This window comes from Perca fluviatilis, chromosome 18, assembly GCF_010015445.1.
Source record: "Perca fluviatilis chromosome 18, GENO_Pfluv_1.0, whole genome shotgun sequence".
NCBI lineage: Eukaryota > Metazoa > Chordata > Actinopteri > Perciformes > Percidae > Perca > Perca fluviatilis.
The window spans coordinates 29564183-29581997 of NC_053129.1; the positions used below are offsets into that span (position 1 = coordinate 29564183).

Sequence of the window (17815 nt, forward strand, 5' to 3'; positions counted from 1 at the left end):
CTCCTACTCCCCTTGGTCTGTCTATTGTTGGCATTCATTGTTCAAAACAGGTAATCTGACCTTTGACCTATGTATAGGCCTATTACTAAAGCAGTGATTGGTTAGTGTTATGACATAATGTGTTTGCAAAGGAGTGTGTGTGTGCCCTGGTAAATAAGTGTAGCATTTTGATTGGTTGTGTTTAGAAAAGGAAAGCAAGTCACTTCTTGTTAGATTTTTGTGTCTTAGGTAGAGAATTGTGTGTAATGTTTTGAAAAAAGTGTTTTATGTAATTAAACTGAGTGAAAGGCTGAGAAATAGCTTCTGGTTTTGGAGATTTGCTGTGTAGTTTTGCACTTTGAGTGAGAGGTTTCAAAAATTGTGTGACATGAAAAGATTTTGTGTGTAAACAGTTGGGAAAAACTGTAAAGACAAATGTCCCATCAACTTTCTCTAAACAGTAAAGTGTCACTTCCTCATCCTTCCTTCCTCTCACATAGTATGTAACTTGTTGCTTTGGCAAACCACATTAGCTTTTAGGTTCCTCCTTCACTTATGGCTGACATGAACTCACGCTGACCTAAAGTATCTGGAATTTAAAATGTATCCCTTACACCCTGTTTGGGTTTTAAACTGTTTTCTCTCATTCAGCTGTTTAAACTTGATGCTCAAATCAGTCATGGTGGACGTTCTGTCACTTCCTGTTGCTTTTAATGAGATGTTAAAATTATTGAATAGCAAAAAACGTTATCAGTTATAGATGGAGTTTATTTTATTTTTTATTTCTGTATCATGCAACATCTGGTCCATGCCACATAAGATTACAAGACACTGCTTTAATACAACACAGCCTACATCTTTATACTTTTACAAAAGAAACCGCAAAAGAACAAGCAAAAATGATCACGTTAAAAAGTACTTCTATATTCTTATATAGCTTTAAAAACATATTTGAAACAATCCATTTAATCTGTTACTATAAATGCCACGGCGCATCATACCAACTGCTAAGGTTATTATGAATCACATTTCTGTCTATCTGTATCAGTGTCTCTGTGTCCCAACCAGCAGCAGCAGATAGCTGCCCACCAAGAGCCTGGGTTTGTCCAAAAGTATCTTTTGGGGAATTGTTGGGTCTTTGTAAATTATAAAATGTGGACTAGACCTACTTTATCTGTAAAGTGTCCTGAAATAACTTCTGTTGTAATTTGACACTATAAATATAATTGAATTGCATTGAATATGAACTGTACACTGACACAAACGGCTACATTGCTGCAGATTATGATTACACTGATTAAAAAAATCTTTCCAAGTATACTTAAGCTAAAATCCTCATATGCAAATAGCCAGCTCAAAATTTCTGCATCATCCATATTTACAAAATCAAGTGAACAAAAGAAGAATTGATATAAGGGGCGGCCTCCAGCTCACCCAGTAAGAGCGTTCGCCCCATGTAGGCTGAGTCCTGTAGCGGCGCAGGTTCGAATCTGACCTGCTGTCCTTTGCTGTGTGTCATCCCCCCATCTCTCTCCCCTTTTCCTGTCTATGCACTTTCACTGTATAATAAAGGGAAAAGCCCTAAAAGAAGAATCAATATCTGTTTTTAACATACTCAATAAAGTTCCAACAGTAAATGGTAAAATACAAATATCTCAGCTGGGCACATAACCTTTTTAGATAAATGATATACACAGCACAACATAATTCTCAGTAATATACAGTATTTCTACGTTATCATTTTAAATGTAAGCTTTTTAGGTTTAGACCATACATGATCTTGCTCTTATTGAGAAAGGCCTCGGCCATAGTTATAGAATATAATGAGCTAATCAATTGTTTATCATATCTTTCTCCCATATCAAGTAACTGAATATAACTGTAATGATACGAGCTGTTACTACCCTGTGCTCTTATTTTTTGGCTTTGTTGAAGTTGGCTTAGAGGTTGCTGAGATCACCAGAGGCTGCAGCAGCAGCAGAGGAAGAGGGAGCTTTCACGGTGCTGCAGGTCACTGCATCATCTTCATCATCATCATCATCATCATCATCTCCACCCAAAGCCTGGGAAACAAAAGACAACACGTAAATTACACAATATAAAACAACAGAATAATGCAACATTATGCGCCAGCACCACATAAACACAATCACAGTAACCAATCAGCAGCTGACCTGGGCTCTGCTCTTGGTCTTCTTGGTGTAGCTGATGGAGGCGTAGGAAACACCACCTTCAGGATCAGCCTGCACAGAGGAGACAACATAAAGGCTGCTCAGTAACATGTGGGGACTTCATTGGGTTCTATTGTGGTGTCGTCCAGCTGCATCATCAGACTCCTCCACGTCTTCTCTCGCAGAAGGAAGTCAGACTCACCGAGTGGCTCACAGAGATACATTTTAAAAAGCTGATCTATAAACCAGGGAGTGTAACTTTGTACTGGGTGTGGTGTGTGATCTGGTTTCTGGAGTCACTGCTGTGTTTAAGCTCAGTATCTGAAATTAACAAAGTCTATGAAGGATGTATTGAATTTTGATGACACCGTCACAGAATAGCTGATTACTGAGTCACAACACTCACCATGTGGTCATCCATCTGTGTTTTCTTCCCTGAAGAGACAAAAGAGAGTCAACTTCAGTTTCCACAATAAAAAAAGATTATGAAAGTTTCCTATGTGAATGTTGCAGTCTGTCTTCACCCAGAAAACAACCATATAGGTTGATTATGCATGCAGCTCTTAACGTCCCATGTTCACGTTTCTCCTTAGGCGGCGACCTCTGGTGGCTGTAGTAATTATCACGAGAGCAAATATGGGAAAATAAAAGAGCAAAATATTCCGCATAAGGATGCAGGATGGGGCCGGATGGTTTGTTAACACAGAACCATCTGAGAAGCCGTCATTAGAAACTGTTTGGAAAAGGGCAGGCACTTTAAAAAAAATACCTGGCAGGTGATTGGATGAACCATCTGCCATCTATCACGTCCGCCATTGTTGATTTGAACGAACATTTGTGGCCGTTACACACCTAAACCACGCCCGCAGCTGCCAGTAGCTTCTCACTGGACACTAAATGGTTCGGTCCACTGCTGTTTCCATACTAACCCATTACTTGAAGCCTAGTCTCACATTGTTAGACGTTCCTCCACAGCTCTGTGGAGGAGGGTCTGGCTGGTCCACATAGCATTCTTGGTTGGAAGAAAAATGTGCTCTGGTTTATTGGCATTTCTCTAAACCAATCATAATCGTCTTGGGTGCCAGTGCCTCTACAAAATAGCCTCGGGAAGGAACTTGTTTTGGTGGAACGTGTACGTTCAAAAATTGTTTTAGTCGTACAACAGAAAACTCAGATTGGACAGATAGTCTAGCTAGCTGTCTGGATTTACCCTGCAGAGATCTGAGGAGCAGTTAACCATAGTCCTCAGAAATCCACCGGAGTTTAGAACGCCAACACAAAGAAATTAAAAGGTAACTGACATCCGGCCTAAATGAGGGACATGTGTTATATGTGGTTCCGCGATTATCGCATGATATCGTGAAAATCACAAGAACCCAGCTGCCATGCAAGGGAAAGGTTGGGATGGTGGATGGGTCAAACACACAGGACGTTCACTCAGGAGAAAGGGGTTTGTGTCCTCTTTTGTGTGAAACCAAAAGTGAACTGTCCCTTTTTGAAATAAATCGCCTTTTACGGAGCTTTGTCTTTATAACAAGGACGTCCGTGACGTCATGTTACGTCCACATTCTGATAGTTTTACGTGACTCATGTTTTACTTACCTAAAGTATTTTTGTTGCCTAAACTTAACTAGCTTTATTTCCCAAACAACGTTAACTTTGTGTTTAAAACCAAAATACCACGTGATTAAAATTTCACGGTCACGTGTTTGGTAACATGTTTAAAGCAACCACCATGCTGCAGGTAACAGAACAGTCATATGTCGTTTTGGGAGTCATTGACAGTCAACCTATTGTGTGGTTTAGGCATGAGGATGTGTTGCAATGATCTCACCTTTAGCTCTCCTCCATCTGAGGACAGCCACAGTGATGATTATGAGAGCTGCAACAGCCACAGACACAACGATCAGCCACCACCACTCTGGAAAGACAATGAAAAAATTTAAAACAAATTTGGACAGGAGGACAGAGATTCTAGAGGAAGAGGGACAACATCTTTGAGTTACTACCTTGTAGTTTGGTTAAAAGATCATTGATTGCTGTGGTGTTTGGTAATGATTCTGGGCTTTTATCAGAAGTTCCTGTTGTCTCAGTTGTTGCGTTTTTTTCTTTACCTGGACAAATGAAATAACACTGTTCGGTAATAAAGTACCTTACTATCTACCATCTTCTGGAACTAAAGGAGGAATGATGATTTTAAACTTCAAAGTCATCAAATAAATATGTTTTGGGGGGGTTTAGTCATTTTGTACAGATTAAGTTTAGTTCTTACCTTTTGATGTGCTCATTGTCCCTGATGTTGGTGATATTGTAGTCGTCTTTGTTGCATCAGCAGCTTAATTAATACAATAGCAAGATTCAACAAACTGTACATTTAGAAATAAGCTTAACCATCTGACATCATGACACAATGATGAAATATTAAAACGTCAGATCTACACTACTATTTAGTGTAATTATCCACAAAGTGATTTTAAACAGCTCATCATATTCTCACCTGGTTTCTCTCTTGAGGAATGAGGAAGGATGAAGGGAAAGTTTTGTCTTTTTAGAAAGTGAGTTAATCAAACAACATTTTGTCATTTCTTTTTTTGCCGTGAAAATATTAAACAATAAAAACCTGTTCCATTAAAGGATATCATAGAATGAAATCTATGGATCGAGTTTGGGAGAGAGAGAGACTGACAGAGAGAGCGAGATTCTAGAGAAAGACGTACTGTAAAATCTATGAGTTACTACCTTGTAGTTTGGTTGAAGGATCACTGATTGCTGTGGTGGTTGGTACTGATTCTGGGCTTTTATCAGAAGTTCTTGTTGTCTCAGAAGTTGCAGATTTTGCTTTACCTGGACAGATGAAATAACACTGTTCAGTGATAAAGCACCTTAATATCTACCATCTTCTGTAACTAAAGGAGGAATAATTTGAAACATCAAAGTCATCAAATGAACATGTTTTTTTTTTTTTGTCATTTTGATCTGATACAGTTTAGTTCTTAGCTTTTGATGTGCTCATTGTCCCTGATGTTGGTGATATTGTAGTCGTCGTTGTTGCATCAGCAGCTTAATTAATACAATAACAAAATACAACAAACTGTACATTTAGAAATAAGCTTAACCATCTGACATCATGACACAATTATGAAATATTAAAACCTTAGATCTACACTAATATTTAGTGTAATTATCCACAAAGTGATTTTAAACAGCTTATTTCCTCATATTCTCTCTTTGGGAGGAATGAGGAGGGATGAAGGGAAACAGCTGCACTTCTTCAGTGTAACCATCTGTCACTTCACACTTCAATAAGTTAGACCTTGGTTTGTAAATTAAACCAGGATCCACAGAATTCACAGGATCCTGCCATTTCACAGTGGTGTAGCAGCCCCTCTGTAATGTCTCAATGTTTGGGTGATCTTTAGCCACGTCTTTACCCTCATACAGCCACTTCCCTGTGTGTTTACATCGTTCATATGTCGACACAGAGCAGCGTAACGTCACTATATCATCGTTCTTCTCTTCAGTCACTGGTGAAGATGGAGATATTGAGAGAGAAAGACAACAAGAGTAAAATTAACTTCATCACTTTAATCATTAATATTGTAATGAGTCATTATATTGTTCTTGTTAGAAAACATGATGTAAATACTCACTGGTAACAACAGAGAGATAAACCTGAGAGTCTCGACCTTGTCGTTGTCCTGCTTTGTTGTACTGCTGACAGTAGTAACGACCAACATCCTCCTCTGTGACATTCTTTATAACCAGAGAACAGTTCTCTCTAACACTCAGTCTGTCTGATTTGGCTTTGGCGTTTACACCAATCTGCCCAAGTCTAACCAGCTCTACTACCGGGCTTCTTAAATAACTGACAGTCCATGTCGTACCGTCACAGTTATTCTGATCATCTCTCACATTTTCACAGGACAAAGTGACTTCATCTCCATCTCTGACAGTGGAGGAGAGCAGAAACTGTCTGTTTGCTGCTGCTGAGAAGATGAGAGAGAAATATAAGAGTTCACTAAACTCACCATGTTAATGACAAACAACAGATTTGTCTTAGTTGAATAACATTTAGGAAGTAAAGTATGTTTAATAAGAATGATGAAGTTAATTGTTGCAATGTGCCTTCCATATATATATATATGATATCAGTCTTCTTACCTGTAAAGTGAAGCAGCGGTATCAGAAATAAAGACATTTTGATCCATTTGAACTCTTCCATCGTGCTTCTCTGTTTCTCTGCTTCTTCTCTCTCTCGTTCTGATGCTCAGAACTGTTTCTAAAATAGTGCTTTAGTCGAGAGATGCTGCATCTACTTCCTGTAATTAGGATGATGTCACTTCCTCATAATGACTTTTAGGGTTAGGGGTAGGCTGTTTGAATCTCTTATAGACGCCAAACAGCCAAAAAGTTTTTACTTTTGCATTTTTTAAACGTAGTTTTCTCTCAGAGGAAAGTTTAAATGTTTCTGTGTTCATTGATCCAATCTAACGCTGCAACAAACAAACTGTATTAATCTCATGTTAATTCTGGTGTTCACACTGTGTCCAGTTTCACACCTGAAAAGAAGACGACTTTCTGACACCTGTTGGCAGTGTTGTGCCTGAACGCGTTCACTGAACGATAGTTTATGAACTCGTTCATATTTTGGGCGAACGTGAACTGAACGTACCGTATTACTGCCTGATGAACGTTACTGTGAACTCGTTCATTCTGGTGTTTGTGAACGACACGCTCTCTCAGTTTGCCTTCCAGGCCAAAACCCAGCTAAAACACACCGTAAACAGGCCTTAATATGTAGCGTAAAAACACCCATTCTGGCAACACCAGCCACCAGTGGCGCACCGCCGCATGTTTCATCAAAACAAAAAGCAGCATGGAGGCGACGAAGCAGCAAGGAGGCGTCGTATGATCATTTAAATGAGTTTTATGACAAGGTCAGTGAGGATGGGAAAAATCTTACATTTCTGTACAAACTTTGCCCGCAGGCTTTCAAAAAGAAAATCCGCACTTCAGTCACATCCACAGCAAACCTGAAAGGGCACATTGAACTGATTGGATATGAAGATGAAGATGTGTTAAAACTGATCAAATAATTGCTGTCTGTGGTTCTATATGGGCTGTGGCAATCATTTTGAAAAATAATAGCTCGCAGCAACATATGGAAAAAAATAACTATGAACTACTTCATTTTTGGAACTGTGAACTTTTCAAAATTTTGAAGTATGAACTATGAACTGAACTAGTTCATTTTAACATTTGTGACCTGAACTTTGAACTAGTTCATGTAGAAAGTGAAATTTCCCAACACTGCCTGTTGGTTCCTCATTGTATCTTTGCAGTTTGTTTCTGAGAACTGAAGAAGTGTTTAGGTGAGAATGTAGTAACACCAGCAGCAGAGCTCTGCAGGTTTTACCCTCTAATGAGGACCAGATAAACATCAGAAACACACAGACAGTCCACACTTTATTAGGACAAAGAGACACTTATTGAGTTGTGTTGAAAACTACTTTAACCCCTGGAAGGTTTGGGCTCACTGAGACTAGTTTCAACAAACGGTTAAAACACTGATGAGAGTCCTGACTGAACTGAGTGAGGCGACTTGACAGAGAAGAAAAGTCAGAGGACATCTGGTGGACAGGAAGAGAATGGCAGTGAACTGGTTTGAGGAAGTGTGAATGTGTCTGGAGGGACAGAGAGGCAGAATGGGACACACTGCAGAGATGACTAGTTGGACGTCTAAGATGTGTGGGAACCAATGTATATAAAGTAGTTAAAAGTAGCTCAACCTCAACAATGAAATGCTACTTATGTGTTGATGCATCAGTATTAAGGATTCACTTTCCATTATGACTCTGTTAGTACATGAAGGAATCACAGGACACAGAGTAGAATGAAGTGGTGAACATTTCTTTATTTGCTGATTATATTTTTATCAGATAGAATAAAGAGAAGACTGTTACTGACTATACTAGGGACACACACACACACACACACACACACACACACACACACACACACATATATACACACACACAGCAATGCTGGATGAAAATTAAAATGAGTTCTTCTGCATAGACATGAAACAAAAACAAGCAGTACATCTTAAAATCAGCTCTGAAATCTGCAGCTGGAAGACTATTTCAGGAAGTTAACAAGAGTTAAATAAAGTTCAAATCTAGCTGCTGTTCTCAACTGGCTGCAGATGAGAAAAGGTTTTTGTACAACTGATGCAGGAAAATACATCAGACTAAAATGAAATAAGCCTTAATGATTCTTTTAGTTATTTCCAGTCTTGAACTAGTCCAGTAAAAGGTGACGAGTTGATCAGTGGAGTCTGATGGAGGCAGAAGTGTTGGTCAAACTCCATCAGGAGATCTGATGTTTTCATAGTTCACTGTATCATCATCTACATCATAACACACCTGGGAAAAACAACACAACACAATCAAAGACACACTTTCCAATCCCAATCCCACTTCTCTGATCTGTAGGCGTCCACCGCCCCACATTTAGCTCAGGGAAATAAGAAATAAGTTAAAGACAACAAGGACATTTCATTACACACATTAGGAAGATGCTTTTGTTACAATTACTGAATTTAAGACCAAAAGTAACAAATATGTTGAACCAACATATGGTCCACTTCACCTGTTTATTGTTGTCTCCTGTCTTCTTCTATCTAAATGTACAGTTTATAATGAAGAATGTGTAAAGCATCAACTGTAAAAACATTTCATTATTTTGTTGTAAAAACTCACAGCGATTTCCTCCGTCTGTGTTTTCTTCTCTGAAAAGACAAGAGAAAGAGAGGACTTCAGTTTCCACAGTGAAAATCAGCTTCATCAAAACTTGTTGTTTCTAAGTTTGATCTGTGAAAGTTCTCACCTTTAGCTCTCGTCCACATGTTGACCGCCACAACAATTATTATGAGAGCTGCTAAACCCACGGGCACAAAGAGGATCCTCCCCCAACCTGGAGAGAGAAGGATAACATCAGAGATATATTTTAGTTGGAGCTTTGAAACTTAAAAGAGGAGAGACAGAGACATATTGGAGTTTTTAGTAACATTAAAGCATCTAAATGTTCCACTACGTCAATGCAAAGATGCAATGTTATTTTATTCTGAAAAACAGATTCCATCATTATAAAAGAGAAAAAGCAGATTAAACCAGATCTTATTAAAAGTCTCCACTTGTACTCCAGCGTTATTCATGCTGTCACTGAGTTCTTCAAAAGAAATCAATAATCATTTTCTGTCACGATGTAGGTTTCTGTTGTTGTTTTTCCTGTTTTATTTTGTAGTATTCTCTCTCACCCCTGTTATGACTTGTTTTACTTCCTGCCTTGTGTTTTCCCGCCTGTCTGATTCTCTGCCCTGGAGTTAATCAAACATTTTTCTTTTCTTTTTTTGCCATTAAAATATTATACCATAAAAAACCTTTTCCATTAAAAATATCATAGAATGAAATAAAAACTAATTTAAATAACTTTCGGAGAGAGAAAGACACTGACAGAGAGACCGAGATTATATAGATATCTAAATGTCTACCATCGACTGTAAATAAAGGAGGAATAATGATTTTAAACTTCAAAGTCATTGAATAAATAAGTTTTGGGTAGTTTTAGTAATTTTGAACAGACAGTTTAGTTCTTACCTTTTAATGTGCTCATTGTCCCTGATGTAGATGATATTGTAATTGTCGTTTTTGTATCAGCAGCTTAATTAATACAATAGAAAAATGCAATAAACAGTCAATTTAGAAATAAACTTAACTGTCTGACATCATGACACAATGATGACATATTAAAACCTCAGATCTACACTAATATTAAGTGTAATTATCCAGAAAGTGAATTTAAACAGCTCATCATATTCTCACCTGGTTTCTCTCTTGAGGAATGAGGAGGGATGAAGGGAAACAGCTGCACTTCAGATCGTGTGTAACGATCTGTCATTTCACACTTCAATAAGTTAGACCTTGGTTTGTAAATTAAACCAGGATCCACAGAATTCACAGGATCCTGCCATTTCACAGTGGTGTAGCAGTCACTCTGTAATGTCTCAATGTTTGGGTGATCTTTAGCCACGTCTTTACCCTCATACAGCCACTTCACTGTGTGTTTACATCGTTCATATGTCGACACAGAGCAGTTTAACGTCACTATATCATCGTTCTTCTCTTCAGTCACTGGTGAAGATGGAGATATTGAGAGAGAAAGACAGTTAAAATAATGTCATCACTGTAATCATAAATATTGTATGTGTCAGTATATTGTTCTTGTTAGAAAACATGATGTAAATACTCACTGGTAACAACAGAGAGATAAACTTGAGAGTCTTGACCTTGTTGTTGTCCTGTTTTGTTGTACTGCTGACAGAAGTAACTACCAACATCCTCCTCTGTGACCTTCTTTATAACCAGAGAACAGTTCTCTGTAACACTTAGTCTGTCTGATTTAGCTTTGGCGTTTACACCAATCTGACCAAGTATAACCAGCTCTACTGTGCTATTTAAATCACTGAAAGCCCATGTTGTACCGTCACAGTTATTCTGATCATCTCTCACATTTTCACAGGACAAAGTGACTTCATCTCCATCTCTGACAGTGGAGGAGAGCAGAAACTGTATGTTTGCTGCTGTTGAAAAGATGAGAGAGAAATATAAGAGTTGACTAAACTCACCATGTTAATGACAAACAACAGATTTGTCTTAGTTAAATAACATTCATGAAATAAAGTATCTTTAACAAGAATGATGAAGTTAATTATTGCAATGTGCCTTCCATATATATATATATATATATATATATATATATATATATATATATATATATATATATATACACACTACTGGTCAAAAGTTTTAGAACACCCCAATTTGTTTGGTTTTTTATAAAAGTTTTAGCAGTTCAAGTGCAATGAATAGCTTGAAATGGTACAAAGGTAAGTGGTGAACTGCCTTAGGTTAAAAAAAAGTAAGGTTACCCAAAACTGAAAAATAATGTACATTTCAGTATTTTACAAAAAGGCTTTTTCAGGGAACAAGAAATGGGTTAACAACGTAAAGCTGTTCTGCAGCAATGGAGGTTGATCAAGCTTTGAAAGTTGGTGCTACCAATTCCGACAGGTGTTCCAACTTGTCTGGATTACTTACAACCCCCTCTGTTTGTATATAAAAGTATTGTTGGAACACACTGTGGTACCATACTCTCGTGAGCATTATTTGAACAGTATTGTACTGCAGAAAGTAGTGTGTTGCCATAAGAATGGCGGGAAAAAGGCAATTAACAATGGAAGAGAGACAGACCATCATAACACTTAAGAATGTGTGAGGGCAATGTAATTTCCTACAGAGAAATTGCAAAGAAATTCAAGGTGTCAGTGAGTACAGTATTCTTCACCATCAAAAGGCACTTAGAAACTGGGGGAAACTCTGACAGGAAGAGGTCTGGCAGACCCAAAGCCACAACAGAATCAGAAGACAAGTTTCTGAGAGTCAACAGCTTGGGTGATAGGCGGCTCACAGGACAACAGCTTCCAGCACAGCTTAATAGTGGTCATAATACGCAAGTCTCAGTTTCAACTGTAAAGAGAAGACTTCGAGCTGCAGGTTTGATAGGTCCAGTTGCAGCAAGAAAGCCATTGCTACTGTGATGCCCACTGGTGTGTTATCACATTTGTGATAGTTTTTGTAATTTTATAATTAATGTTTGTTAATAGTTGTTTAGGGGTAATTAACCTGGTTCCACCATCCTTGCACTAAAATATTTATATAGAGGTTAGGAGTAATTGCGGGGTTCGCCAGCAGGAGGCAGTGTGGCGTTTGTAGTGCTCCCGGGGGCTTTACGTCAGTCTGGTCCGCTTTGCGGTTTTCCTCTTTCTGCTGAGCGAGATCAAGAACTGACGCAGAGTTTGCCCTGTCTCATTTGTTTCTCCTGTTTACCGGTTGGTGGAAAAGTAAATTGAACTAGATACCTGAAGTGTAATGTGTTGACATGTCGCAGAGTGTTTTGGTGTCTGTTAATAAGGCTGTTTTATGAATATGTGGACATAGCATATGTATGTACATGTGTGTAGTGGTCGCGTTTTCGCGCCTGGTGACGTCACGGGTTGATATCATGGTCACGTCGGACAGAGTTTAGTTTTGGCTCCCTGAACATTGTTGTAAAGTTTATCGTTTTGAAATATATTGTGGAAAATGTGAAAAGCTAATGTTAAAAAAAACTGAGTTTATGTAATGGTTAAATTAATAAGAGAAAAATCTGTCAGCTCATGCATTTTGGGAAGAGTAAAGATTACTTTAACTGGAAATGGAAAATGCATTTAGGAACCATATGTAAGTGATAACATAAGCTATGTTTTATTTGTAAGTAATAAAATAAGCTATATATGTTTTACTTTGAGTTAGAAAGAGACAACTTCCAGGGTAACAGTGGTTGTCATTTTGATTTATTTAATCACACAGAACTTATAACTCAGTATTTGCTGAAAGATGAAAAAAGAAGACAAATTGTATTTTATTTTGAAGTCGTGTTTATTTCATATTGAGCATTGAGTGTTGGTAACAGAGGAGGATTTCAATTGTGAATGTCTAATAAATCCTCTCCCTCTTTCTGCTGAGCGAGATCAAGAACTGACGCAGAGTTTGCCCTGTCTCATTTGTTTCACCTGTTTACAGAGAGAGCATATAAGCTGTTTGCGTGGTGCCAGCCGGTACCTGTAACACTACAACGTCAGAATAAGAAAAAGAGGCTTGCCTGGGCCAAGAAACATTGTCAATGAACTACTGAAGACTGGAAGAAGGTGCTATGGACTGATGAATTGAAATTTTAAATCTTCGGTTAATCACGCAGGATTTTTGTACGCCGTCGAGTAGGCGAAAGGATGGTTCCTCAGTGTGTGACATCAACTGTCAAACATGGAGGAGAAAGAGTGATTGTCTGGGGCTGTTTTGCTGGATCCAGGGTCAGTGATTTGTACAGAGTGAAAGGCACCCTGAACCAAAACGGCTACCACACAGTGTTCGAATTACGTGGGAGCCAGAGGGAGCCGAGCTCCCATAGAGTGAGGACTGGCTCCCATGAAAGCACCCCATGTCAAAAATCTGAGGGGGTCTCTCATATCTGAAGGTGTCTGCCATATGTGGCATTGTAATTTAATCTTAATCAACGCTCATTATCCATCCCTGTGCGATCTCTTACCATTAAAGACGTTAAATTAAAATACAGGCTACTACGGACGTAGACCTGAGCCTACCCTACGCTCATGAACGCAGCATGACTGCACTTCACCACCATGCTTCACCACCACACCACCAGGCTACGTGAGCAAACCGCATACGATCGATTTCACAGCACTCGCAAGTCCGAAGAAGTGACCTTGCTTTTAGCTTAATGTGCTTTTGAGGTAAATACCAATACATATAAATATCACTGTCAGTTATGCCACCGAAAAAAAGGTCACCTGCGCCGAATTCATTTTCGGCCCTGACAAGTTTCGGTTTTACCACCAAAAAACAAAAAAAAGTTGCAGATTTAGAATCAGAAAATACCAAGTCATCCCAGAGTTGTGCCTTTTGTCATTAGTTTTGTTTTCAATAACTTCGTAAACAGTGGAAGTAAGCCAACAGCTACATGCAAGGTGTGTGGCACCAAGATAAATGATGCCGGATCAACAACGTCGGACTTTATCAGGCATCTCAAAACGCACCTAAATAGGTCGGTCGCACGCTAATGTAAAAGAGACGTTACATTTAGCATATATCGTCATAGTATATAGATAACAAGCTAACCATCGTCGCAAGGTGCTGTGCTAATGCTTGGAAGAGGCAGATTATATCTTTATAGTTATTACTATAAAGATATAATCTGCCTGTAGCAGTAGTTGCTGAGCCTCAGACATCCATGGCGCACAGGAGGCGGGACGCACGGATCCATCTCCCCAGGAACAAACGCTGTGTCGGGTGGGCAAACTCATGTGATGCGTAATTGATCCCGTGGATGATTTGAGGCTATTAAGTGTACAAGGTGTATCCCGGTCCACCAAAACACTGGGTCTTAATTCGGCACATATTTCTGTTATTGTAGTCCTATTTACTATTTCATCCATGCGTAGGGCAGCGGATCCGTGGGCAGTGTCCCCTGCCGTGGAGACGCTGGCCTCACTAACCTCTCCTTCTCTGAGTCGGGTCTCCCTCGCGCTGGACTCCGTTTCACTGAGCCTACTAACACTTACAAAATAAATAAATGGCATTACATCAGTGACTTCAAACTACTTATCGTGCGTAATTTGGACTGACACTGAGATGCATGTTGTTCTGTAACTGGTGTGGCGCTGCCACTATTCTCCTGATTTCCACTTCGACATTAGACATTTTTTTGAATGAAAGAGATGTTACATTTAGCATATATCATCACAGGTAACAAGCTAACCATCGCAAAGTGTTGCACTAATGCTGGGAACAGGCCCATTGTATCTTTATAGTTGTATATCCATATGATGTGACAGACTTAGGTTATTATTTCACCAGGTCCGAGGGCTAGAGTACGGTGGCCGGGAAGTGCAATGCAACATTACAAAGAATGAAACACTTTTACAAAGCTCGAGACAAATTTACATTTTGGAAAACAAATTTACATTTTGGAAAACAAATTTACATTTTGGAAAACAAAATAACATTTTAGAAAACAAATTTACATTTTGGAAAACTTTAAATTTATTTTGAAAAACAAAATAACATTTTAGAAAACAAATTTACGTTTTAGAAAACAAATTTACATTTTGGAAAACAAAATAACATTTTCGAAAACAAATTTGCGGTTTAGAAAACAAATTTACACATTCGGAAAACAAAATAACATTTTAGAAAACAAATTTACATTTTCGAAAACAAATTTACATTTTAGAAAACAAATTAACAAGATGCAAAACACTTTTACCAGTCCCGAAACAAATTTACAAATGACAGATTCTTCACGGAAAGGGAATGTACCACATACCGGGAAGTGATGAGGTGTTGTTGGTGAGCGCAGTCAATTTGTGTTGTTGTGAGTGAGTATATGGCGTGAATGAAGTTTATGGTGACTTTACGTGTGGTCGCGGTGTTTGGAGTTTTTATATGACGCGGACCTGACGGAAACATTGGAAAAACAGGGAACGTATCGACAGCCGCGGCCGGATCGAAGTACAGCAGGGGGCAGCTGAGTCCGTCTGCAGCTGCAGGACCTGGAGCTCACTGCCCATTCCTGGGAGCCAAAACCACACGACGCGCGGCTGGAGACCCAGGCCGTATTGCTGGGCCGCTGGAGGGAAGGGAAGCCCGGGAGAATCAGATCCAGGACTAAACGGAGCGGACTGTCACAGCCTGCTGAAGTTTAAATCACAGGTTTCCTAAAGGGAGTCTGGCGGGACTCGGACTGTGGACGACGAAACACGACTTAAAGTCTCGTTAAATAAATAAATACATGCAGAAATAAATGAATCATTAGTGGGGGAGTGAGCCTGGACATTTCAGTCTGTTTAAACTTCACTTTGAAGCAGAACCTCTTAGTTCAGAAGGGTGAAGTTTCCGTTTGTACTCATATCTGTGAACTGATTATAATAAATATTCTTTGTATTAACACATTAATTAGTCTCTTTGTCTTTTTGTTTAAAAAAACAAGAACATCGCATGAGATTTTGACGATTTATAGTGATTTTATTTCCGTTAGACCTTTGCCTACATTGACGCTGATGCATTAAGGACGGCCCATAGACAGTATATAAGGCAGTGCCTCCCCTGTTCCAAGATGGCGGCTCTATTGGACGCATTCGATCCATAACCGTCGAGTCAAGGCGCCATGTATACAAAACCTCATCACTTCCGGTATGTGGTACATTCCCTTTCCGTGAAGAATCTGTCATTTGTAAATTTGTTTCGGGACTGGTAAAAGTGTTTTGCATCTTGTTAATTTGTTTTCTAAAATGTAAATTTGTTTTCTAAAATGTTATTTTGTTTTCCAAAATGTAAATTTGTTTTCTAAAATGTAAATTTGTTTTCGAAAATGTTATTTTGTTTTCCAAAATGTAAATTTGTTTTCTAAAATGTTATTTTGTTTTCCAAAATGTAAATTTGTTTTCTAAAATGTTATTTTGTTTTCCAAAATGTTATTTTGTTTTCCAAAATGTAAATTTGTTTTCCAAAATGTTATTTTGTTTTCCAAAATGTAAATTTGTTTTCCAAAATGTTATTTTGTTTTCCAAAATGTAAATTTGTTTTCCAAAATGTAAAAGTGTTTCATTCTTTGTAATGTTGCATTGCACTTCCCGGCCACCGTACTAGAGGGATGTGTTAAGTAGACCCCGTAAAGTTATCCTACAACTGATGTTAATGCTGTACTGTCTGGACATGCTTTTAATTCATAAGATTTATGGGACAGATCAGATGGCCAGAGACTTGAGACTCGACTTCCAAAAAATACTATTACTACTACTACTAAATACATATACTGCGCAAAAGCGCCACTCGCGCCTAGGTTATTTAATTGTATAGCCTTGTTACAGTGCCTTGCGAAAGTATTCGGCCCCCTTGAACGTTTCGACCTTTTGCCACATTTCAGGCCTCAAACATAAAGATATAAAACTGTAATTTTTTGTGAAGAATCAACAACAAGTGGGTCCCAATTATGAAGTGGAACGAAATTCATTGGCTATTTCAAACTTTTTTAACAAATAAAAAACTGAAAATGTGAGCGGTGCAAAATTATTCAGCCCCTTTACTTTCAGTGCAGCAAACTCTGGCTCCGAAATTCAGAAGAGGATCTCTGAATGATCCAATGTTGACCTAAATGACTAATGATGATAAATAGAATCCAGCTGTGTGTAATCAAGTCTCCGTATAAATGCACCTGCTCTGTGAGAGTCTCAGAGGTCCGTGTAAAGCGCAGAGAGCATCATGAAGAACAAGGAACACACCAGGCAGGTCCGGAGATACTGTTGTGGAAAAGTTTAAAGCCGGATTTGGATACAAAAAGATTTCCCAAGCTTTAAACATCCCAAGGAGCACTGTGCAAGCGATAATATTGAAATGGAAGGAGTATCAGACCACTACAAATCACCGAAGACCCGGCCGTCCCTCTAAACTTTCAGCTCATACAATGAGAAGACTGATCAGAGATGCAGCCAAGAGGCCCATGATCACTCTGGATGAACTGCAGAGATCTACAGCTGAGGTGGGAGACTCTGTCCATAGGACAACAATCAGTCGTATACTGCACAAATCTGGCCTTTATGGAAGAGTGGCAAGAAGAAAGCCATTTCTTAAAGATATCCATAAAAGTGTCGTTTAAAGTTTGCCAAAAGCCACCTGGGAGACACACCAAACATGGAAGAAGGTGCTGTGGTCAGGTGAAACCAAAATCAAACTTTTGGCAACAATGCAAAACGTTATGTTGTGTGCGTAAAAGCAACACAGCTCATCACCCTGAAGACACCATCCCCACTGTCAAACATGGTGGTGGCAGCATCATGGTTTGGGCCTGCTTTTCTTCAGCAGGGACAGGGAAGATGGTTAAAATTGATAGGAAGATGGATGGAGCCAAATACAGGACCATTCTGGAAGAAAACCTGATAGAGTCTGCAAAAGACCTGAGACTGGGACGGAGATTTGTCTTCCAACAAGACA

The 17815-nt window shown here is 38.9% G+C and overlaps 1 protein-coding gene across 2 annotated transcripts in view; it reads right to left on the reverse strand.

The window, feature by feature from the left end:
* Positions 1-733: 733 nt before the first annotated feature.
* LOC120546851 overlaps positions 734-17815 on the reverse strand; it is a 112835-nt gene continuing 95753 nt past the window's right edge. Inside the window, exons 4-11 of one of the 2 annotated variants that reach the window (XM_039782089.1) lie at positions 10034-10342; positions 4890-4994; positions 4423-4485; positions 4160-4264; positions 3985-4071; positions 2557-2585; positions 2154-2222; positions 734-2042 (exon numbers count right to left, since the gene is read on the reverse strand). In XM_039782089.1, coding sequence (XP_039638023.1) covers positions 1920-2042; positions 2154-2222; positions 2557-2585; positions 3985-4071; positions 4160-4264; positions 4423-4485; positions 4890-4994; positions 10034-10342 — 890 coding nt within the window. In that variant the 3' untranslated portion in view covers positions 734-1919. The remainder of the gene's footprint in view (positions 2043-2153; positions 2223-2556; positions 2586-3984; positions 4072-4159; positions 4265-4422; positions 4486-4889; positions 4995-10033; positions 10343-17815) is intronic. The other variant, XM_039782090.1, reaches the window with a different exon arrangement.